The sequence below is a fragment of the Amblyomma mixtum genome, chromosome 1 (genome assembly GCF_055824585.1).
Source record: "Amblyomma mixtum isolate Tamu chromosome 1, ASM5582458v1, whole genome shotgun sequence".
Lineage (NCBI taxonomy): Eukaryota > Metazoa > Arthropoda > Arachnida > Ixodida > Ixodidae > Amblyomma > Amblyomma mixtum.
The window spans coordinates 67845088-67870296 of NC_143012.1; the positions used below are offsets into that span (position 1 = coordinate 67845088).

Sequence of the window (25209 nt, forward strand, 5' to 3'; positions counted from 1 at the left end):
CAGCGAGCGTTTGAAACACCATAATGTTGCATGCGTGGCTGTCGATGCCCCGAGTTGAAAACGCGTGCATGCCAAGCTGGCTGCAGTGGTCACCGCATGGGATAGTGCTGTGTGGGTCTGTGTCAACCAAATCCTTGCATAAAGCTCCTTTTGGATTTTCCAGCTTTCAGTGCTCTGCAGTATTTGCCCAGGCAGGGACACTCGTGCATGTTTCGTCAGCGAATACGGCACCAGTTTAATGAAAGGCTTGCACGTTGCGATCGGATCACAGCAGCGGTGTTTCGGGTCTAGGTTGACCACTCAGTGGGATAGGAGTTGTATTGAATGAATTTGTTTGCAACACCCTGTTACCTCTTCGCCTGCGGGGTGAATTCATTAGGTTCCCCAAGTCCCCCGACACCTTCGCATCACGGTTTTCCCAGCATGATGAGGTTGTTCTTGACAACTGGTGTCTCTCCGCTTTTAAAAGGCCAAGCTTTTTTTCAGTGATGGGAGAGAAATAATGGAGTCGCGGCAGATGAGTGTAGGAAGCAGATGCTCGGGATATGCTTATAGTCCTTGCTCGTGTTTTGAGTAGCAGCAACATTCTAAAGTATGTCAGTCCTTGCAGCATCTTTTAGAGCCACCGCTTTTCGCTCGTAGAAAGCATGTGACATACAGCACTAAGCAGTAATTGAACAGGGCAGTGAGACTTACCTGCATCTGTCTCATGAGGTAACTGCCAATGTGTTGAGGGACTGAACAAGAAAGAAAGCCTGTGGTAAGAAAACATTGAGAATAGATGCTTGAGGCATAGCTTGAGGGAGATAGTAAAAAACAATAGCATCCCTGCCCCATGCAACTGCCCTGGCCATAAGTTTTCAGACTACAAGAGGAGCTGGGGTGTGATGACCAAAAAGGCCGAATTGTAGGGGCCCGCGTGTCCTTGAGCTCCCCATCACGTCTGTCCTTGTCACATGCCTCTTGTGTGGCGGGGGCTAGGTGGCTGGGTGAGCTTGGCAGCGACCTCGATGCACACAAATCGGGAAGCGAACTTGCAACAAGTTAGGTCTGACCCTGGCGTCCTCACATTAGCAGTTGCAACCTGTCGATGGCAGACGTGATAGGCGTAAGGCGATTGACTGCAGTGTGGTAACAAAAGGCTGACGCCACTGGATGGAGGGCCTTCTTCGAGTTTACTTGCCACTTTGTTCTCGGGTTTTTACCCAACTCTAGCTCTGGATGTATGTTGACCTCCCGACACTAGAGAGCCCCCCTAGTTTTGCATCTCCTCGCCCTTGTTGTGTGAAACAACACGCATTGCGGTGAGGCTGACCTCACGTTGGCGGACTCGTTCAGGTGGCCCACAAGTACCAGGTAGGAGGGGAGGAGGAGGTCACCACCACCCCCGGCCTGCCACACAAGATCTGCTTCGGCACGGCCGTCCGACGCCAGCCCTTGCACCCGGCACCCAAGAAGGCCAAGGCGTCACACCCAGCCGACATCAAGGGCGAGGGTGAGGACAGCAGCGATGAGGGTGAGCTGATCGTTTCTCTCTCTTTGCTTGGGGGAAAGGGCATTTCTTGACCATTTGTGTGCTTCACTTTGACAGTTGACGCCCACGCGACCCGTGTGTGAAGTTGACGCGGGGCGTTATCAAAACATTAATATCGCCATAAAGCATGGTGATCGGTCTAACAGTTTGAAGGCAAGAAAATTAGGCTTTGTACTGCCGTCCTGTTGACTTCCACTACACATCCCACAAATTCACTTGCGAGTCACAGGGGTTGCGCGACTGTTTCGTTCGAAAAGCAGCAGTCGCAGGATTGTCTTGCGCTGCTTAAGATCAGGGTGTCGAACCGGCATTTTTTCGGGTTCGGTTCGGGTTCGGGTTCACGCCTTTCGGGTTCAGTTCCGGGTTCGGCTCCAAAGGGCCATTCCGTTCCGGTTCGAACCGGTTCGGACTGTCCCGAACCGGTTCAAACGGGTTCAAACGGGTTCAGGACAAAAAAAAAATTAAAACGCAGATGAGTTTCAGTCAACCCTGCTATGCGTTTTCATTTTTCTGGCACATCGATATACAAAATAAAAAATGCAAAGATTTGTTTACGAGAACATAAAACTGTGATAGTTGGTAAGAGTTCATGCTTAAGCAGCGCAGTAAACAGGACAAAAGGAAGACTGGAGGCGACACAGACGCTGACTAACAACTTGTTATTACATTTTTGGAAAAGTGTATGAAGGCGCAGGACACAGTGAACAATCCAGAAAACAGAAGAACAAAGATTAAAACTAAAAAACCGTACTGCGCATGCACATCATAGTCGAGTCATTACATCTTTTTCAACGAAATATGAAGACTATATTCCATAGTAGACAGCACTCCGCTATCTACTGGACCTCACGCAGTTGCCAGGAAAGCCTGACTCCTTCTCTACCAAATTGATGGATGGTGAAGCAGCACGCCCATCTGCTTTCTTCCTGATCATAAAGGCCTCCACCATCTCTCTACAAATTCTATCTGAGTGAATAAACAGGAGACTTGTCTTTCTAAGTGGGGAAGCAATGAGCATTTGTTCGAACATCACTGATGGGTGAAAAAAGTAGCGGTGTCGTACAACTTGGCTTAGCATTGCAGCGAGTGCAACGATTGCTTCCCCCAGTAGATAAGACAAGTGTCGTGTTTAATAACCATTTTTGCATATGTAGGGAGTTGGTCGAGGCCTATGTGATCAGGAAGGAAGTAGATGAGTGTGTTGCTTCACCATCTATCAGTTTGGCAGACAAGGAGTAAGGCTTTCTTGGCAGTTGTGTGAGGTCCAGGAGATAGGGGAGTGCCGTCTACTATGGAAGGTAGTCTTCGAATTTCGTTGAAAAAGACGTCATGACTCGACTGTGATGTGCATGCGTAGTATGGTTTTTAAATTTCAACTTTTGTTCTTCTGTTTTTGGGGTTGTTCCCTGCGTCCAACGCCTTGATATACTTTTCCTAGAATAAAATAACCAGCTGTTAGTCAGCGCTCGTGTCATCTCCCGTCTTCCTTTTGTCGTGTTTACTGCGTGACTTAAGCATGAAAAAATTGTTTAATGCGAGGTGTTCTCACTTTACCCATTTTACTTATTGTCCGCAGCAAAGACGAATTTGCGGCAAGAGCCGTAAAATGAAATGAACTCGAAATTAATGAAAATCGGCTATGTGTACGCTGTAATCCACCTTGTGGGGTGTAAGGCGAAAAGCCGGTGGATTTTGCATCTACAAGACCCTCCTGATTGAGCAGTTCGGGAGACCCCGTCGCGCGATTAATAGGCCTCCCTTGAAGCTGGAGTCAGTTGGGACTTTCTCGTGCACAGTGTACTTACGGGGCCCCAAGACTGCCGCCGCACGCGCCCTCTACGTTCCCGCGCACCACTGAGAAACGAAACTGCCATGTATCGGTACCTACCTACAGACGGACACCTTTCCGTAGCCTCAAAACCGACTTGCCAGTCCCCCCTCCTTTACTAAATGGTAAGAAAATGTGCGAGAATCCCTCGACCGCCCATCTGCCGCCCAACGAGAGCCTCGTGGGATCACAGGTTCTCCCTAACATCCAGAACTTACGAAACATATTTTATTTAAATCACCTATTCGACATCGCCTTTGTGACTCCCGTTATGTATCCCGAACCCCTATAGCTCAGTATCTTCAAAAACACAGCTAATCGTGGCTTCTCACTACAGTACAGTAAGAAATTACGATATTGTCTTATTATGATGACGTCAACCTCCTGTCTTCTGATAAAAATAGTATCATGAAAAACGCGCGCTTGGATGGGTTGAGAACGCTTCGTTTTTGCACGGACACGAATTGTCAACAGCCCCGACGCGGTGGCTCAGTGGTTACGGCGCTCGGCTGCTGACCCGAAAGACGTGGGTTCGATCCCAGCCGCGGCGAACGAATTTCGATGAAGGCGAAATTCTAAAGGCTTGTGTACTGTGCGATGTCAGTGCTCGTTAAAGGACCCCACGTGGTCGAAAATTCCGCAGCCCTTCACTACGGCGTCTCTCATAGCCTGAGTTGCTTTGGGACGTTAAAATCCAATAAACCAAAACAAACAAACCAAATTGGCAAATGCGACTTTTCATGGGGCGCTATCAAAGGGAACCTTTGAGTTAACAAAATTTTTTGCGCCCTTGATAGAGTGATAAAAAGTGGTTAATCTGGCGTGCGCCATTTGTCCACCAACTTGTTTCAGGCATTTATTTTCAAAACTACAAATGGCCTCTTTCTGGCATCTATGCTTAATAGGCGACTAAGTGCTCGCCTGTCTTTTCTGGACATGCTCGCGAGGAAAACCGCGTCGATGGCCTACGAGGGCAATCATTGCCTACGCGTTCGCCGGCTCGGCAAGGCATCCCGAATGGAAGAAGCGCGGTGCGCGTGAGACGGGGGCATCGTCGAGAACGAAGCTACTGACCATGGTCGAAGATCAACTAACAGCAGCGATTTGATACTTTTGAAATCCTTGCTGGCCATGCCGGTCACGTGGTAAGCATAGCCTGCCCGGTCGTCTCCATCTTTTGCGCCGCTACCATGTGCACGCATTGTCATACAGCGGACAGTGCAACGGATGCATTCTGCTCCACAAGCGCTGCGCTACTTCGTCGCTGCATCAGCCCAGGAACGACAGAAGAAGCTTGAAACACACGTATGCAGATTTCTGGCAACGCATCGTTGATCCATAGCCGACCAGATGTTTCCTCGGATAACTACATTCCTGCGGACCACAAAATCGCAGAAGCACCTGCTCTGACGGAGACGTTGAACACCAAGTGCGAGCTCTCCCTACTGCCAGGAATCATTTATGTGACCGACCTGCCACCAGTTGCTATGCACACTTCATCCATGATTAGTTATACCCGTCCCTAAATTTGATAGTTGGCAGCAAGGTCTCGGCGACGATTAAATGACCGCCCTAGATAGCCTGGAAAGAGCAGCGACAGGCTCTGCTTTGCACAAGTAGGCACGCATAACGCAGTTTTATAATAAACGCCAATTTTAGCGGCCTTAGTATTTTTGGCTGTTGTACGAAGAATCCACTTGCTACGAACATCAGATATAACGAACGGAAGCCGCGTGACCGTCAGGTTCGTTATAAGTGGGCTCGACTGTAATTTCAATCGGTCACAAAAACCTTTTCCACGCTTCAGACATGGACCCTGCATGTTAGGATGAACCTTCGGGCCAAATGGAAGTTTGTGCCGTGGTCAGTGCATTTCTTCCTGTGCGAGCAACGAGAGATAATTTGAGAAATAATTTGATATTTTTGTCGTAATGCTGTGTTGTTTTGGGACATACTTAAGCAGTATCTTAAAAAACCCATTGACATCATATACATTTCTTTAAAACATTTATATCTGAAATGAAAAACTCCGGAACTCCATGCGAACTCTTCTTGTTGATAGGACCGCTTAGCGTGTGGAAAACACGCATGATGGATGAACACGCAGAACCGCCGCGTTCAACGAGGTTCCTGTTCAGACAACAGGGCACTTTAGCGCAGGAGGAATACGCTGCGCAAGTTCGACCTCCTGACTGGTTCCCCTTTCTTGACGTGTGCACCGTCTGGAATTTTCATGTGCGGGCGGAGAAAGGGAGTTATGGTGGCATGAGGCCTTATGCCGAGTTCGCTGTATTCGACGCTGTCAAGTAAGGCATGAGGAGGATCAGAGAGGTTCCAAATATTCCATGCAACAACCATAAAAAGAAGCCCCGAAGACAGCCGAGTAGCCTAAGGCATCTGTAAAGAGAGTTTTCTGTTGCGCCGCCATGGGTACAAATCGCACTCGGAGTCAGAGAATAGAGTATGAGTACTCTTATAGTTGTTGTTCTTTTTACTGCGTTAATAGTATAGCTTGCTTTCCCAAAAATAACCGCACTATGTGTGTGTGTGCGGGGGCGGGGGGGGGGGTGCGTGCGTGCAGCCTCTATCCTTGATGCACACTCCGGTGGGTGCACATCCGGGCATTCACTGGTAAAAATGCACCTTAAAAAACTTTCACCCATCTCCCCACCCCCCATCACCCACCTGTACGCGATATAGCCGAGGCAGATTGTTGTCAAGGCTCAAAGTATCGAGTCGCCCAAGCGTTGTACGCGAAAAAAACGCCAAGAATCATAAGCCTGTCATGTCAGACACTAAGAACCGGAAGTATGACAGCAAGAAGTAGATATGAGTCGCCAGACAGAGAATTCAAGGTCGAGCACTGCGATAACAGCGGATGGAGCCGCGCGCTGGCGACTGGCAGCAATTTTTTCTCAGAAGCAGAACGATTTCAGCGAATGGGCGTAATGAAATCACTTCATCGCCGTTACATTTAATCGCAGTAGCATCTTTCTGGGCGTAATCACTATCGCATCCCAGCGAGCGCATATATTTCCTCATTGCCCTTCTGATTATCCGGTATTTAATTTTTTGCTTATTAGATCATCTCCACCATTGCCAAGAACCCGCGTTTCGTTGCTTATTTCCGTCACGTGCAAACAAGAATGTTCTAAAAAAAAAGAAGCTGCACCAATTTATACACCCTTCCTTTGGTAATACTAGTAGTAATATCGCGGGTTTAAAGTGTCCAGTAGACATTGAGGCTATAGGATATACGGTGTAGTGGAGGGCTCCAGATTAACGGAGATCAGCTGAGGATTTGCGGCATGCGACAGAGCACACTGGTTTTTGTATTTTTGAAATCAGCAGCAGAGCTCCGCAGCCATTGAGCCATTTTTTTCTTTGTTGCCCTACATCATGAGGGGTTTTATTTAGAACCTGCTGTCTGAGACAATGAGCGCCTACAAAAGTAAATGTTGCGCTAAATCTATGCGCTAGATCATCTCATTTTGTCCGGAAACAAGTATGCCGAAATGCAAAAAAAAAAAGTGGGGCTGAACCGGGTCCCGAACCGGTTCGGAGCGGTTCCTTTGAATCGTTCCGGTTCGGGTTCAGTTCCAAGATGGCGAAAAAATTATGGGTTCGGTTCGGTTCCGGTTCCGGGCGAAAATTCGGGTTCGGTTCCGGTTTCGGGTTCGGGTTCGGTTCCGGTTCGACACCCTGCTTAAGATCCAGCCTTCTGACCATGCCCACAGGCGGTCGCTTACCCTGCGAGATTCTGGTGCAGCCCTATGCTGCTGCTTCTTGTGGTCACTGATCTCGAAGGCCAGCTTTTGTTGTTAAGTAATGGATGACATGGCCAAACCAGGTACTTTGAATCCGAAACCACAGTCTTGCGCTGGGCCTTTTTCTCTCGAGATTTCCAGGCCTGTGTACTGTGCGATGTCAGTACACGTTAAAGAACTTACCTGCATCTCTTCCATGAGGTAACTGCCACTGTGTTGAAGGACTGAACAAGAAAGAAAGCCAATGCAAAAAATAAAAACGATTGAGAATAGGTGGTTAAGGCATAGTAGCTTGAAGGAAATGTTAAAAAACAATAGCTTCCCTCTCCCGTGCAACTGTGCTGGTCTTAAGTTTTCTAACTGCAGGAGTAGCTGGGGTGTGATGACCAAAAAGGCCGAATTGTAGGGGCCCGTCTGTCCTGGAGCTCCCCATCATGCCTCTCCTTGTAGCAGCCTCTCATGCAGCGGGGGCCAGGTGGATGGGTGAGCTCGGCAGCGACCTCGATGCACACAAATCGGGAAGCGAACTTGCAACAAGTTAGGTCTGACCCTGGCATCCTCACATTAGCAGTTGCAACCTGTCAGTGGCAGACGTGGTAGCTTTTTTTTTTCTTTTGTCAACGCAGCCGCCGGGTCACTGTGGTTTGTGGTCGCTGCAAAACAGCTCGTCTTAACCAGATCTTTTTTTTACATTGTATCATGTGAGAAACCAAATTGTCTCACATTGCTCATCTTAACCAAGAATTTGTCTTCACCGAAGCCTACTGTATTTGAAACACTTACCATAGCAGGACAGGTATTGATTAATGGCATTGTTACTCTACATCATCCTTTCATGTTACATATCGTGGTATGGTGATCACGTACACATGGTACAAGAATACAGACCTGACGTTTATTGTCTTCAGTCGTTCTTTATTTTTCCCCCAAGATTGGAGTTCATTGCCTTCAGCTGTGGTTGCTGTTGATGCCACTGTTGCAGATCCCAAAGTCTTGACGTGCTGCAGTTCTGGCAGCCTGTGTTGTTTGTGTCGTGATTGCACGTGTACTCCTCTTCGTACTGCAAATCCGCACTTCAACCCCCCACAGGCTGGTCGTCGGGAGGGGACGCAGCATCCACGTCGAAGGGCAGCAACAGCGAGCCCTCCGCGGCGGTCAACAGCAGCAGCAGTGGTGGGGGGGCCAGCCTCGGGGCGAGGGAGCCCGGCAGCTGGGCGGCGGCGTACATGGACCTGTGGAGCTTCCGGCCGGCCAGCCTGTACGCCGAGCGCCAACTCAACCGATACTCCTCCACCCTCGAGCCACACTGCTCCCTCTGCCTGCTCTTCCGCCCACTGCAGGTGAGGGAGTCATACGTGTAGCGTGCCACCGCAACTTGCATGTGTGTGAGTGTAGAGGGTCAGTCACACTTAGGGGGAACACGGCTCCAGCCACTTAGGGGGAGCACGGCTCCAGCCACTTAGGGGGAACACGGCTCCAGCCACTTAGGGGGAACACGGTTATAGCCACTTAGGGGACGGCTCCAGCCACTTGGGGGGGAACACGGCTCCATAGGGGGAACACTGTTATAGCCACTTAGGGGGAACACGGCTCCAGCCACTTGGGGGGAACACTGTTATAGCCACTTAGGGGGAGCACGGCTCCAGCCACTTGGGGGGAACACGGCTCCATAGGGGGAACACTGTTATAGCCACTTAGGGGGAACACGGCTCCAGCCACTTAGGGGGAACACTGCTCCGCATGGCTGCGCACATGCGGAGCTCCATTGCGACCAAGCCGGTGGCAAGCTCGTGCGAAGGGGCAGATGACACGAAGCACCACGTCGAGGCCCCTCTTCTCGTGCGCCACTCTGCGTTGATTCATGAACGGGTTAGAGGCAATGGCACTCACGTGGCCACGCGGAGCCATGTTCCCTCTAAGTGTGATTGACCCTGTACATGTTGTTGACATCTTCAAGAAGGTCATCTACATGCGTGTGCCTCTGTAGTGTCAGTTTCAAACTTCCTTGGGGCAGGATTCGTTTGCTGCACAAGCCATGTGTGCTTAGGATCTCACGGCATGGCGTGTTATAAGGTAGAATCTCGATGATACAATGATAGCAGATGTGAATATTTGTATGATGTGAATTCACAAAGTTCCCTTGCTGAAGTGCATTGTGTACATTTGTAGAATTTTGGGTGTTTCAGAACAATTTCCCACACCTTTATGGGTGACATGAAACGTGGAGCCATGACGTCGTCATGAGTACTTAGTACTGCCCTGGCATCACCAGTGCTGCTATACAATCCCCATTGAGTGATGCGTGGCCCACACATCACCAACACTGCTGTCACCGGTCGCCCAGTATGCGTAGCAAACGCTGACCATAACTCCTGTCTGTCATAAACAGATGTATATGAACGCAAATCCTGGGCTTCACTCTGTGGATATGGTTCATTTTTTGATCCGGATTTCAGATGGTATTTCGACTATACAGTGAAATTTGTATAGAGATTCTGCTGTAGTTATAAAACCTTGAATATATCCTGTATTCATTGAAGCCAGGGCTCTTTGATTCCTAAGATCAATGAAACATATGTATCTAGTAACGAAAAGGGAAGCAGAGGGGAAAGTTAGGGAAATCCGAACGTTACTCCTGGTAGTAAAATTTGTAAATAAACCATTGGCTGTGCTTATCCAAACGTTACAATAAACACTCATAAACTTGACAGTGAACCGCAGCGGTGGCCTAGTGGTTGAGCATCCGCCTCGCTTGCGATTGGTTCGAGGTTCGATCAGCAGCACCCACCGATGATACAATGGGTACAAGCTTTCCCTTGGCCTGGTGCTCGGCTTACTGTACTTATTCGCATAATAGGCGCACTTTTTTTTTTTTTTTTTCAAAAAATCCGGCTCAAAGTTTGGGGTGCGCCTATTACGTGGGATAAAATTTCTGGAGATTTTTCGACCCATAGAATTAAACATACTGCATAAATGCACCCGTGTATGAGCCGCACCCTGTTTTCCTTAAGGAAATATTAAAAAAAGATAAAAAATCTGGGTAAGGGCTCCACTCAAACTTCCCACAACCCGCGCGGGAATTGCCTTCGAAATTCATACGTCGGTTTGCAATTGTGTAAATACAGTATTTATTTATTTATTTATTTATTTATTTATTTATTTACCCTCAAGGCCTAGGAGGCGTTACAGAGGGGGTGGGTACAGGGGTTGAACAAAATTTCAACAAAGCAATTTGGAGAAAAAAAAGAGAAAGCACACGCGTACAGGCACTCCTGCTTGGGCAGCACTGCTGCCCGCAGTATTTGGAAATAAATAAAAACTGAAACATATGTTGCAGGGCTTAAGAAAAGAAACAAAATCACAGTGCCAAGTTCGAGGTGTGCCTATTGTGTGCAAAAATATAAAAGTCTGGTTTTTTGCGACCAAACTGGGGGTGTGCCTATTATGCGAGTAAATACGGTATGTGGGGTGAAGTGCTTGGAAAATGGGTCTTTGAGTAGTCGAAAAAACACCTTGTGCATGTGGCGCTCTATGGCCACAGATGCCCTAACGCCATAAAAGTTCACAATCATCATCATAAACTTGACAGACAGATCAGCGGCAATAAGCACTTGGTAGCTGTCAAACAAGAAAAACTTAAACTTTCTGCATAACTGACATTTAGAGGTGCACTAAATGTACAAGATGCAGGTGTTGAGGGCACTCTGCTGTGCATGCATTCCCCCGCAGTACTCACGCGAGGAGATGCCCCGAGAGCAGCCCATCGTGCCCGAGTCGAGTGCAGTGTGGATGCCCGCCCTGTGCTTTGTCAACGGGGGCCTGGACGTCATGCGGAGTGCGGAGGTGACCATGCCGGAGATACCCAACGCGGATGTCACCTCGAGCGAGCTGCTCGTCTGCTCCTCCTGCTCAGTCTGCGTCCATGCACGTAAGTTGGGACATCTCCCATACGTGCGCTTATTGAACCTCAGCCGCCGCGGTGGCTCGGTGGTTGTGGCGCTCAACTGCTAACCCAAAAGACGTCGGTTCGATCCCGGCCGCAGCGGTCGAATTTTGGTGCGGGTGAAATTCTAGAGGCCCGTGTACTGCGCGATGTCTGTGCACGAAGAACCCCAGGTGGTCAAAATTTCCGGAGCCCTCCACTACGGTGTCCCTCATAGCCTGAGTCGCTTTGGGGCTTTAAGGGGGGACCCTGGTCTTGAAAATAAAATTTTATTAATATAGATATAGTAATGAAATTTTCAGGCCACATGTATTCTTGTGTGCTGATTTTAGATATGTCATTTAGTTTCGTGTAAAACAATTCCTTGAGCACTTGTGCAATTTTTATGCAAGTATTTTGGAGAGAGCATATAAGAAAATTTGCTGCAGGAAACTCGCTGAAATGCATGCCATTGGGCTCTCTTGACACCAAGGAATGCAATAAGGGTAAAATTATCATCCTGGCTATCATAGAACTTGAGTTATAGGGTACTGAAGCTGCCACTTCACAAACAGGAATACACACTTTTCTTCTCACTTCTGAAGCAACAACTTCAAAACTCTATAACTCAAGTTCTATGATAGCCAGGAAGACAATTTTACCCTTACTGCATTCCTTGGTGTCAAGAGAGCCCAATGGCATACATTTCATCGAGTTTCCTGCAGCAAATTTTCTGCAAAACTTTTCCCAAAATACTTGCATAAAGATTGCACAAGTTCTCAAGGAATTGTTTTACACGAAATTAAATGACATATCCAGAATGAGCGCACAAAACTACATGTGGCCTGGAAATTTCATAACAGTGACTTCATTAATAAAATTTTTTTTTTCAAAGACCAGGGTCCCCCCTTAAACAACAGTAAACCTATAAACCATTATAGAGTCTCATCAGTGCCAGGTGTGAACAGAACAGTAATTTGCCCTTTGCAGGGTTAGCTCTGTTTAGGTTATTTATTACCAAATACCGGTAGCCCCATCTCAGGGGCCATGTAGAAGTGACTCCACAAGCTCAAAAACGAAGGGAGCCAATGCTGTGGAACATTTAAAGATACTAAGTCATAAGAACAGATGCTACGGCAGTGGTTATTTACATCAAATTGCGGTTAACACGTTGTACAAAGAATACTGCTGAATTACGGGTAACCGTCAACATGTCAGTCAGAAATGGTTGCTGCTGATGAGTGATGATGTGGCTGATAGATTAGTGTAATCCAGGCTTCCTAATCTTGTTAGCCTCGGGGATTCCCAGCCACGTGTCTTGGCTTCCATTCTTTCCTGCCCGCTATTCATGCAAAAAAGAGCATGAAGTTCAAGGAATGCCGATCTGAAATTCGTAACGATTGGCTTTAGAGTTAAGGGGGGACGAGGGTCTTAAAAGTGACCGTTTTATTTGTGGCTAGAATCTGATGAAATTTTGCACACACGTGTGTTTTTTCTCTTCTGATATCAGAAATGTAGTCATAAATGAGCTGATTGTCTTGGATCAAGTTATCTCAAATTCTAGAGTGTAATGAGGTAATTTCTTACAGAGCTTTAATGAACTTTCTCATTGCACTTTGTTGCGTTTAATTACATGACATTCTTACATTTTGTTTAGGCCACGTATAAATAGCAATTTACAATCAGCCTAACGAGTTGCAATGTCAAATACTGCGACCTCTTACTCTCGACATAGTGTGTCAGGATGACATGCATTTAGAGAAAAACGAAGAATGTCATCGGGTATGGGAACTCTCTGGCTATCAATTCATGTAAATAAAAGCAACAAAATGCAATGAGAAAGTTCATTAAAGCTGCGTAAGAAATTACCTAATTACATTCTAGACTTTGTAAGATCTAAGACTACCAGCTCAATTATGATTACATATTTGGAATCAGAAGAGAAAAATACATCTGTGTGCAATATTTCATGAGATTCTAGCCATCAATAAAAAAGTTAGTTTTAAGACCCTCGTCCCCCCTTAAAACAGTTTGCTCTCTTGTCTGTATGGACTATTGTAAAAATGGAAGGCGGGAATCTCAGTAGTGCAGTCATTGCCGTCGCTTGTTCACCTCTGAGGAGAGCAAGACGTCTGCATGGCGCTTGTCTTGTTGTGAGTGAGTGTGCCTCTTTCTTTCTCGTCTTCTTTCGATCCTGCAGACTGCTACGGTGTCACCCTGCCTGTCTGCAAGGAAACCTGGAGGTGTGACCGGTGTGCCGTGCAGCCCCTCAGTGTGGTGAGGGAGCCTTGATTCTTTAGTGGGGCTGATTTGTTGGATGGTCGGAGACTGGTCATCTTTTTTTCTTGCATTTCCCACGGCAATTACAGTAGCTGACCGATTTTTCGGACTCCAGTAATTCGGACTTGCGTGATATTTCGCACTTCGCTGAGGAACTGTCGCGCATCTCACAGGAACGTGTACATTTTCACGACCGATATTTCGGACTTTGAGGAGTCTGAAAGTTTGAATTTTCGGACTAAAATAGATGCCAGCAGTATTGTGGAGATCATTTTTCAACCTAAAGTTCATTATTTCAGCCTAATGTAAATGCGAGCAGGCATTGCTGTTGCAACCAACCTGTTCTCCGCCACCATGAAGGGCGCCATCTAGGATTTAAACGGAATTGGTGGGTGCAATTGGGCTCGCTTGGATTGGCTCGGCTGTTTGTTCTTTATCGTTGCCATCGAGATGGCCTACAAAAAGCGTACGATCGCTCCTGTTTCTCGAGTGACTACTTCAATACCCTGTAACTCAGGTTTTATGATAGGCAGGGTGATAATCTTGCCATAACAACACTCCTTGATGCCACAAAAAAGCAAGGGCATGCATTATAGCAAGTTCCTTGCAACAATATTTCTGGAAAGCTCCTGGCAAAAAGTTACGTAACACATTACATTAGTGCACAAGCACTAGTTGTAAAATTAAATGGCATATTTGGAATAAGCACACAAAAACATCTGATTCCTGAAAATGTCATAGTTGTGACTTCGATATTAAAAGGATGTTTTTCTAAGACCACCTTCTCCCCCTAAAGGGAAATATCAAAAGAAAAGCTTTCCTCCCCCGTGCAACTGCACCCTGGTCTTTAAGGTGCACTGAAGAGGATTCTGAACATGTCTTTTTGCCGCGGGAACTCGATCCACACGTTCCTAGCATTCTTAGAAACAGTGACTTATTGCCCTGTGTGGCCGATTTCCCCAATTAAAACGAATTAATGTCGGGCTCCCGCCTTTATTTTTTAATTCTCCCTCGTACGGTGGGCGGAGTCGACCAACGCGGGGAGTGCCTTTCAGCCAGCTCCGTGGAGGCTTTGCTTTCGCTTCATTTTGTTTTTTAGGTTTCCGTGAATAAATAGTTTCATTCGCAGATAATATAACCGCAAAATAAGCCCGCAGAAATAAACATACGCGCGGACTATTTGCTTCTACGGATTACTACGTATTACTCCGCCGATGGCAGAGCGGCAAGCCGCCGCGGGACTGGGTGAAAGGCACTCCCCGCGTTGGTCGACTCCGCCCACCGTACGAGGCAGAATTAAAAAAAAGGGGCGGGAGCCGGCCGTTAATTCGATTTAATTTGGGAAATCGGCCATACAGGGCAATAAGTTGCAGTTTCTAAGAATGCTAGGAACGTGTAGATTGAGTTCCCGCGGCAAAAAGACAAGTTCAGATTCCTCTTCAGTGCACCTTTAAGTTTCTCCGACCACAGGAAGAGCTGGGGTGTGATGACCAAAAAGGCCGAATTGTAGGGGCCCGCGTGTCCTTGAGCTCCCCATCAAGTCTTTCCTTGTCACACGCCTCTCGTGTGGCGGGGGTTAGGTGGGTTGGGTGAGCTCGGCAGCGACCTCGATGCACACAAATCGGGAAGCGAACTTGCAACAAGTTTGGTCTGACCCTGGCGTCCTCACATTGGCACTTGCATGGCTGTGGCAAGCACAGAGCGATTGATTGCAACGTCCTGACAATACCCTGGCACCGCTGGTTGGAGATTCCTTTAGGGCCCATTTACTCCTTTATGCTTGAGTTTTATTGGGCGTGCGCGAATATTGGGAATCTTGAATATGAATCGGGTATGTGCAATGTATTCGGTTCATATTCGTATTCGAGAAATGGGCATTCAAGAATTTCCGGATGCTCAAATTCCTGAGTGTTCGAAAATTTTCAAATATTCTCCAGCAATCATATACTGCGCTGACTTTCATAAATTCGACCATGGCTAATGTACAATCTCTTTTATCTGATAATCGAGTTTAAAATTCCGGGAAAGCAGTACAGTTGAACCTCGTTATAACAAAGTTGAAGGGACCCGGCGATGACTTCATTATAGCCAGTGTTCACCGACCTTCCGAGGGGAATTGTTATCCCTGCATTATGTTCATTATTTCGTTATAACGAGGTTTGACTGTACAAATGCATCCTTGTTGCTTTTTGCTCCGATGTTTCTCGCGTGGACCGTTCGCATTGAGACGCTGCTAGGCTTGATGTTGAGCGAAATTCCGGAAGTGCGCTTTCCCGCGTGTGACTCCTGGTGTGAACAAGATGGCTGTGCACCGGCTTCAAACAAGCACAATGAGAAAGCTCAGTTTTTTCTTTGATCCTTCCATAATGTGTTTCATACTTAACGTCCGCAGCTATGGCATTTATCCTGTAGTCTTCAGAGCTCTCCTAGCATGAGCTCTTCCATCTCCTTTTGGTCAACTGTGATGTACATGAAAGCCTGCTTGCGGAACTTGCGATATGCAGGAAAGCCGCTTGTGACTGCTTGTGGAGAGCAAGCGATCATTTAAAAGTCCCGCCTATTGCATGGGGTGTTGTAACTTGCGCAGTAAGGGGGGAGCCTGGTCTTGAAAACAAAATTTTATTAATCTAGTCATAGTCATGAAATTTTTCAGGGCACATGGATTTTTGTGCGCTGATTCTAGATATGCCACTTAATTTCGTGTAAAACAGTTCCTTGAGCACTTATACAGTTTTTGTGCAAGTATTTTGCAAAGAGTTTTGAAGAAAATTTGCTGCAGGAAACTCGCTGAAATGTGTGCCATTGGGTTCTCTTGACTCCAAGGAACGCAATAAGGGTGAAATTACCAACCTGGCTATCATATAGGGTACTGAAGCTGCCACTTCGGAAACAGGTAAACACATTTTCCTTCTCATTTCTGAAGCAACAACTTCAAAACCCTATAACACAAGTTCTATGATAGCCAGGATGATAATGTTACCCTTATTGTATTCCTTGGTGTCAAGAGAACCCAATGGCATACATTTCAGCGAGTTTTGCGCTAGAGATGTTTTCCAAAGCTCTTCACAAAATACTTGCATAAAAAGTGCATAAGTGCTCAAGGAATTGGTTTACGTGAAATTAAATGACATATCTAAAATCGGCACACAAAAATACATGTTCCCTGAAGATTTCTCAACTGTGACTTCATTAATAGATATTTTTTTTCAAGACCAGGCTCCCCCCCTTAAGTGTGCGTAACAGTAGGTGTGACCACGATAGGAGGGCCCCTGTTGCCAGGCCCAAAAAATTCATTGGCCGTGTAGTTTCGTTTTGCGAGCTTCACTGCTACCTGCGGCATTGGCAGGTGTCGGCCTTTGCATTCGCCGGTCACGGCTCCATGCCGCTTTTGGACACCAACTGGGGTACGTGCCTGCGGTTGTGCTGTGGCTGTGTTGTACTGAGCTGGTGTCCTTCCTCTCTTCCTCAGGAGTGCTGCCTGTGCTCCTTGCGGGGTGGCGCCCTGAAGCAGACCACCCACGGCCGCTGGGTGCACCTGCTGTGCGCCCTGCTGGTGCCTGAGGTGCACCTGGTGGACCCCCGCACCCGCTCGCCCATCGACGTGCTCCGGGTGACACCCCAGAGGGCCCGCCTGGTGAGTTGCGAAGTCCCTCCTCCAAGAGGTCATCAGTGCCAGTGTTTGTTTGTTTCATTTTGTTTCTTTTTTTTGTACACAAGCAGTATGCACAAGGCCAACTTCACACCTTCTACCCTTATAGGAGGAGTATAGACACCGTACTTTTGGGTGTGTGTTTTCTCCTTCGTAATGATGCATAAGGCATTATTATGCATGAATCACCATGTGGAATCCTTCGGCAAATGCTAAATTTATAATCGAATTCCTTTCTCGTGCTGTTTCGGTTTCAACAGCTGACTGATGACTGTGACGTCAAAGTGTGGTTAGAGGTCACGTGAGGCATGAAAAAGCAGCAATATATAGCATTCATTGTCATTCCAGCTCTTGAGGAAGGCTGGCTTCTGCACTGTAGTGAGTTAAACCAATGAAGCAGAGATTATATCGGCGTTTTTTCATGCGTGACGTGACGTATAACCATACTTTGATGTCACAGCCGTCTATTGAGACTATTGAAACTGAAACAGCCTGACAGAAAAATGGGATTATAAATTATTTAGCGGCCGTAGGCAAATACCACAGATGGATTCGCACATTGTAGTGTCTTCCGCACCATTGTAGGGAATAAAACTTTCCACCAAAATTAGGTGTCTATACTCCTTTTTGAGGTCGCTGCAATGGAGAGATATGTGCAGAACAAGCAGCAAGGCTAACCGAGCAGTGCCTAGTTGGCTACCCTACGTGTAGGGAGGTTGATAAAGGGAGCAAGCAAAAGAGGGAGAGAGAGTTGAGCCCATCTAGTTTTTTAAATGGATTGTGTCCATGTTGACTTGGAATGGCAGTTTGTGGAGAAGCACCTGTGTTCTAGTTACTGAGCTTTTGTCAAGCCGCAGATGCTTCATAGGCTTTTGACCTGATGTGCGGGGCTCTTCAAGAGTATACAAAGCTGCCATTCATTCAGCCAGCGAGGTAACAGTTGTCGCTTCCTTTTCGCCCAGCGCTGCACTTTCTGCCACAAGTTGCGTGACCGCCTGGGCTGCCCCCTGGAGTCGGGTGCGTGCATCCAGTGCGCGTCGGGCAAGTGCACGACGGCCTTCCACGTGACGTGCGCCCACGCTGCTGGCGTCACCTTCGTCACCTCCGACTGGCCCCTGCCCATCTTCATCAAGTGCACCAAGCACGTGGCACCCACGCAGGGCGACATCAAGGTGAGGAGACTGCAGTCCCATCACTACTGTGGAAGCCTTGGGCACCACTTGCCTGCTTTGGACATGCATCGCATGTTCATCCCCTTTTGGCTTTACATTTTCTGGAGCCAGTTCCACTCTGTCTTGCATAGAAAGACACAAGTGCAAACTGCACTGAATCGCAGCTGTGGAAGTGTTCCTGCCTGGTATGTCGCGAATTTCATTCACCTCACAGTAGTGGTTGTCACGAGTGCCAGCATATTGGCAGCCCAAGTTTAGCACGCCAAAGTTTAGAGGTCAACCTGGATAGCAGCACCCAACCCACCCCCTAACCGCCATCCCCACGCAAATTGACAGCTTACTGCGGCTGGCTACTCCAGCACTCCTACACCTTTTTCTTAGCATCCTAGATGGATTATAGCAACTCATGGTCACACACGTGACTCAGAATCGTAAGCACGACACTCTCATGCCCAGCACTTTTACCTCGCAACACAGACTCCCCCTTAACCGAGAACTGCTAAACACTGAGTGGCATATCAGCATTTTACACCACCCCATCTGTGACTGAATTTCTCATTACCACATTCGTTTTTCCCCCGGGACCAACTGGAAGGGACTGAGTGCACCCTTGTGTTTGTTGGTCAGGTGGTTGTGGTGTGCATGCAACTTGACATCGTTGCAGCGTCCCCCGTCCGAGCCCCTGCCACCCCTGGAGCCCGGCACCCGGGTGGTGGCCAAGCACAAGAATGGCCGCTACTACTGGGGCCGGGTGACAGGGAGCCGCACCCAGGACCTGTACTCGGTCGACTTCGAGGACAACTCCTCCAGCAACAACCTGCTGCCCGAGGACATTGTGGTGAGCATTTCTGAGTCCTGCAGTGAACCTTTCGGTTATCATTAATTAAAAGCATTGCACATGTTACAAGGACATAGACGTGGAAGAAGACAGGATGAGCCAGGACAGAACAGGACGAAGTTATGAGTCGGGAACTGCTGTGTAGCGCATGTCCTGCGCTAACACAATTGAATAGAAGAGATGTGCAAATGTTCAAAAGTTGAATATGTTTGTCATTCAGATTTCGTTTGATTTGAGAAATGTGTGCAGGAAAAACTGGTTAATTCGAACTGCAGAGGGGCACCAATGCAGTTCGAATTATCCGAAGTTCGACCTAACGAAAGTGAACAGAAAATGCGGTACACTGAGATCAGGAAGCAGTCTGGTAGTGAGACCAACTACCCTACTCTAGTTTTCTAAAAAGTTAACGTGATCACCTGGTGCATTTTAAACTTCCCCCAACTGGCACATTGCTGGGCATTTTTTTGTCTTAGGAAGTTTTGCCATTCTGATGCCGATATGCAGTCCCCTCGCTTATGTCCGCTTTGTTTTAGCATGCCAAGACGATGCCCTCATCACAGGCCATTTGGTGTTCATGCAGTGGAGCATGAACACCAAATGGCCTCTCTTTTTTTAAGGGGTAGAGTTTGTCTTGTTTAGTTCAATTTTGGTCGCAAAGTGTATACTCTGCTTTACGGGCAACAATGTGTGCCTTTTTTTTCCGAAATTTTTTCTTCATAAGACAAATATTTGATATTCGAAGGCGTTTTTTTTTATTATTATTCAATTTGTAATGAAAAATTTTAATTTGTGCGCATTTTTAGTGAACAGAGATCCAATAGTGTAGCTAATGGCATTCTTTGGACGAAAAGGCACCTCTGTTGCTCAGTACGGTGGCCCTGTCATTGTAGTTGACCGCAGGATGTGTCGTTGAATTTTGCAGGACCGGGACTGTGTGCAACTAGGACCTCCCAACCTTGGCGACGTCGTGTCGGTGCACTGGACGGATGGCAAGGTGTACAGCGCTGTCTTCAAAGGGTTCAGAACAACCAACTTCTACACGGTAAGGGGCCTCTGCAGTCATCGTGTCGCACATCATTCCTGATGTTAGTTGGGGGTCATTCCTGATGTGTGACATCCAAACTGTCGCTTTGTGGGTTGCAATCGATCCTGACATGTGACACCTAAATTATCACTTTGTGGGTTACATTTGATCCTGATGTGTGACACGTAAAGTGTCACTTCGAGGATTGCATTCTATCCTGATGTGTGACACCTAAACAGTCACTTTGTGGGTTGCATTCGATCTTGTTGTGTAACACCTAAACTGTCACTTTGTGGGTTGCATTTGATCCTGATGTGTGACACCTAAACAGTCACTTTGTGGGTTGCATTCGATCTTGTTGTGTAACACCTAAACTGTCACTTTGTGGGTTGCATTCGATCCTGATGCGTGACACCTAAACAGTCACTTTGTGGGTTGCATTCGATCTTGTGTAACACCTAAACTGTCACTTTGTGGGTTGCATTTGATCCTGATGTGTGACACCTAAACAGTCACTTTGTGGGTTGCATTCGATCTTGGTGTGTAACACCTAAACTGTCACTTTGTGGGTTGCATTCGATCTTGTTGTGTAACACCTAAACTGTCACTTTGAGGGTTGCATTTGATCCTGATGTGTGACACCTAAACAGTCACTTTGTGGGTTGCATTCGATCTTGTTGTGTAACACCTAAACTGTCACTTTGTGGGTTGCATTTGATCCTGATGTGTGACACCTAAACAGTCACTTTGTGGGTTGCATTCGATCTTGTTGTGTAACACCTAAACTGTCACTTTGTGGGTTGCATTTGATCCTGATGTGTGACACCTAAACAGTCACTTTGTGGGTTGCATTCGATCTTGTTGTGTAACACCTAAACTGTCACTTTGTGGGTTGCATTTGATCCTGATGTGTGACACCTAAACAGTCACTTTGTGGGTTGCATTTGATCCTGATGTGTGACACCTAAACAGTCACTTTGTGGGTTGCATTCGATCTTGTTGTGTAACACCTAAACTGTCACTTTGTGGGTTGCATTCGATCCTGATGCGTGACGCCTAAGCTGCCACTGTGTGGGTTACATTTAGTCGTGTTGTGTGACACCTAAACTGTCACTTTGTGGGTTGCATTTGATCCTGATGTGTGACACCTAAACTGTCACTTTGTGGGTTGCATTCAGTCCTGATGTGTGATGCTTAAACTGTCACTTTGTGGGTTGCATTCGACCCTGATGTGTGAGGCCTAAGCTGTCACTGTGTGGGTTACATTTAGTCGTGTTGTGTGACACCTAAGCTGTCACTTTGTGGGTTGCATTCGACCCTGACGTGTGCCGCTCGCCTTGGGCCCGACTCATGTTGCTGCGTCCACTCTTTTGCCAGGTGGTGTTTGAAGATGAGTCTGAGCGCACGGCCAAGCGGGAGGACATCTACGCGGAGGGAGAGGAGCTCCCGAAGCGGGTCAAGTCTAGGTTGGTACGTACTTGGGCTGCGGAACGCTACCCCACCACTGAGGCTACACCCCCCCGCCACCACCACGGTTACTCCTTCCTCCGTCCTCCCCTTACGCGTGCAACCGCTCGCCGGGATGGGGGGTGTCCGCCTGGAACACGCTCCGCCGCACCAGCCTTCTCCTCTTGACTGGCCACTGCGGGGGTTTCCGTGGGGAAGAGCTTATGTTGCCTGCGTTCTGGCTTTTCTGTTTCAGCACGGCTCTGACCACCTCATTTATGGCTCTTGAGGGTTTATTGGGTGAGGAACGGCGGAATCGCTTACGGGGCGCAAAATTGCTGGGAGCTGAGGGAGGCTTTTGCTGGTTAGGCTTGTCTTGCAGTCTTTGCGGCTCTGTCGTTCTTCCGCCTATCCCTTCCCTCACAGATAACCGTATTTAATCGACTACTGCTGGAAACAAAGGTGAAAAGTCACCCCTCGCGTTTTCTGCAGAGATGAAGGCAAGGAGAGGGCTGAGTCGGACTGGTTGATTCATGTTGAATGGTACGGCAAAACAGCGCTGACGGACGGGACGGAAGAAGAGACAAACACATCAGCGCATGTGTTTGTCTCTTCTTCCGTCCCGTCCGTCAGCGCTGTTTTGCCGTACCATTCAACATGAAGGCACTCCACGTAGAGTGTAAATTATACAGACCCGACGGTTTCATGAAAAATGTGCATCATCCGAAGCGAGCTATGCAGAAACACGAGGAATGGATTCACATTGGTCTGCTTATGACTGATGGAATTAGTTTACAGCTAAGTATTGCGGCTTGCTGCGCTGCTTGTGGTCTGTGCAGTGCAGAGAGATTAGACATTGCGATGTCTTGGCACTGTCTGTGTTGCCTGCAGCAGACTCGAAGGCGCCTGCTTGTGGAGTTGGTAGTAGCATTGTGGCTGGAGAGAGATAGATTGGTCGTTTATTATCGGAGGCTTTCCTGCTTAGCTACCTTGCTGGTAGTAGCTGCACTGGTACTAGCCACGCTGTAGAATTGAGTAAGGTGAGCAAGCATTAATTAGCGCTATCATATAATTGCTTAGCCTTTGCCATTTGGCTCCCCAGGAGATGGCGCACATTGGTATTATCGAGGCTGTAGATCGAGTGAGGTAAGCAGACATTAGGAGGATCAGTGCCTTGTAACACCTATTTCCATACCTGCAGCAAGCTCGTACAGTGGAACCTCGATTATACGACGTTCAGGGGACCGCGCGAAACCGTCGTATAATCCGGGTGTCGTATAATCGAAAATCAAAGAATGCGGCCAGTGGCGCTTGGCCTTGCGCCGAAAACTGTTGACCGGCTTCAAGCCCGCGGCAAGTACGCCAATCAGATTAAAAAAGGCAAAACCCAGCATTTATCTGAAACAGATTTGCAAAAAAATCTTTATTACCGTTTAAAAAAAATCGGTAATTTTTTTTTTTGCACCTTTGCCCAACCTCGGCGCATCAACTTTCTTTCAAGGGCTGCCACGTCCGGCAGTAGGTCGCCAACATGTTGTCGACGCTCTGCAACACATCCGCGTAACTAGGAATGGGAGCGCAAACCTCTGCATCGTTGTCCACTTCCTCTTCGTCGGAAGTTTTATCGTGGGGCACAAGCATCCATTACTTCCATTGCAAAAAGCGCCGTGGACGCCGCTGTCCTCGCTTGGGCGAGCGCGGCCTCGCCCGCTTATCTGTTTTTTCATCAGCGTCGGCTCCTGCGGACGCATCTGTTGCTGCGACCGACGCGCGTCTTATCTTTTCTCTTTATCTTTCCTCTGATCTTTTAACTCTCCTCTCGGCAGCGGTGGTGGCTTGGCTCACGCCAGTAGGCGGGCCCGTGCGCTTTCCTTTTCATCCTTCTCTCAGTCGCAACAACAACACGCAGGCCGCGCCTCCTTGGGACTCCGACTGCACAGGCTCGACGAAAAAGAGAGCAAGTGCTCGACGAAAAAGAGAGCAAGTGCACTTGGCGGCCTCGGCAACGCTCTCTTCCGCGCAAAAACGGGGGTGCTTAGATTCGCATGCAGTCTTTTTTTTTTTTTCAGAAATTTTTTTCCGAAAATAGGGGGGTGCTTAGAATCGCGAAAATACGGCACATCCCGGCCTGCGTTTGCTGACGACCTTTTTTGACGGACGGTACGAGCCAGCCGTCGTACGAAGCGGGGTCCTTCTAAAATTGCGTCGTATAACCAAGGTTTTTAATGCATTGTTTCTATGGGGGTTTTGCCGGGACCGCACAAATTCGTCGTAAAATGCGGGTCGTCGCATGACCGGGGGACGTATAATCGAGGTTCCACTGTATATGCTTTCTAGTGGCACTCGTGATAAGATGAGCAAGATTTCAGAACCCCCCCCCCCCCCCTCATCCTTCTGTGAGATAGAAGATGAAACAAGTTTAACTTCATTTTTAATGTATTCAACGCCCCATTCAAAATATTGTAACTTGCGGTAATTATAATTCGCAGTACAGGTGACTGCAAGGCTGTGTTCGTCGACACGCCACCGTGGTCATTGCTAACATGCACCAGCACATATTTACAAAGAATGTGCACTGTATTGGATGCCGCCAACCTCCAGACACTATTCTCGCGAGGGGGCCGATGGCGCTTTCGACATTCTCGCAGACTGTGATCAGTGCATGTGCAAGCATCCGCTGAGTACGTGGGGGGCAGAAATTTCAACTTTGTCACACCGAGTAAGTTTTTCTTTCCCATGAACTTCTAATACCCCTGTCAAGGGCGCAAAATAAAGCGCACTTACGAAGAGCGTCACTTGCTTGCTAAAAGCGCACTCTAGCGCAGTTAGACGGGGTAATGAAAGTGCAATCGCAGAAGTGCGCACTCAGGTCTGAGTGTGCGCGCGCTTACGAAGAGCGTCACTTGCTAAAAGTGCACCCTAGCACAGCTGAACTACGTAATGAAAGTGCATTCGCAGAAGTGCGCACTCAGGTCTGAGTGTGAGCGCGCTTACGAAGAGCGTCACTTGCTAAAAGTGCACCCTAGCACAGCTGAACTACGTAATGAAAGTGCATTCGCAGAAGTGCGCACTCAGGTCTGAGTGTGAGCGCGCTTACGAAGAGCGTCACTTGCTAAAAGTGCACCCTAGCACAGCTGAACTACGTAATGAAAGTGCATTCGCAGAAGTGCACACTCAGGTCCGAGTGTGAGCGCGCTTACGAAGAGCGTCACTTGCTAAAAGTGCACCCTAGCACAGCTGAACTACGTAATGAAAGTGCATTCGCAGAAGTGCGCACTCAGGTCTGAGTGTGAGCGCGCTTACGAAGAGCGTCACTTGCTAAAAGTGCACCCTAGCACAGCTGAACTACGTAATGAAAGTGCATTCGCAGAAGTGCGCACTCAGGTCGGAGTGTGTTCTCAGAACACACTTTGAGGTGGTCAAGAGGTGGTCCTGTCTCGGGAAGGGTTGGCTTGCACACTGAGGAGCGCAGCATGCACGCACACGTTGCTTGCAGCATTCGTGTCTCGTTTATTCCCTGCACCAGTCTCTTGGATGGGGTGGCCTGGGAGCACTTGGCCTCTTTGCCATGCTGGGCACAATTGTGGGGGCGGCTTCTCTCGAGACTGCACTGGGCGGTGGTGGCAGGGAGCGGCGCACTTTTTGCCCCGTGTCTTTTTAACGTTGGACCCTGTTGGGGGAGGATGCCGAAGTGGTGGGGTGTCCCGCGTGTTATTCTTTGGGTGTGCTTGCATATGCTGTCTTCTGTT

General features: G+C 48.0%; 1 protein-coding gene across 6 annotated transcripts in view; it reads left to right on the forward strand.

Moving 5' to 3' along the window:
* LOC149366610 (lysine-specific demethylase 4A-like) overlaps positions 1-25209 on the forward strand; it is a 54995-nt gene that overhangs the window by 24580 nt on the left and 5206 nt on the right. For 5 of the 6 annotated variants that reach the window (XM_089551481.1, XM_089551508.1, XM_089551498.1 and 2 more), the window contains 9 exons: positions 1339-1516; positions 8219-8469; positions 10859-11057; positions 13252-13328; positions 16801-16965; positions 17943-18152; positions 18817-18990; positions 19913-20032; positions 21392-21480. In XM_089551481.1, coding sequence (XP_089407607.1) covers positions 1339-1516; positions 8219-8469; positions 10859-11057; positions 13252-13328; positions 16801-16965; positions 17943-18152; positions 18817-18990; positions 19913-20032; positions 21392-21480 — 1463 coding nt within the window. Of the gene's footprint in view, positions 1-1338; positions 1517-8218; positions 8470-10858; positions 11058-13251; positions 13329-16800; positions 16966-17942; positions 18153-18816; positions 18991-19912; positions 20033-21391; positions 21485-25209 lie in introns of all 6 variants that reach the window. The other variant, XM_089551517.1, reaches the window with a different exon arrangement.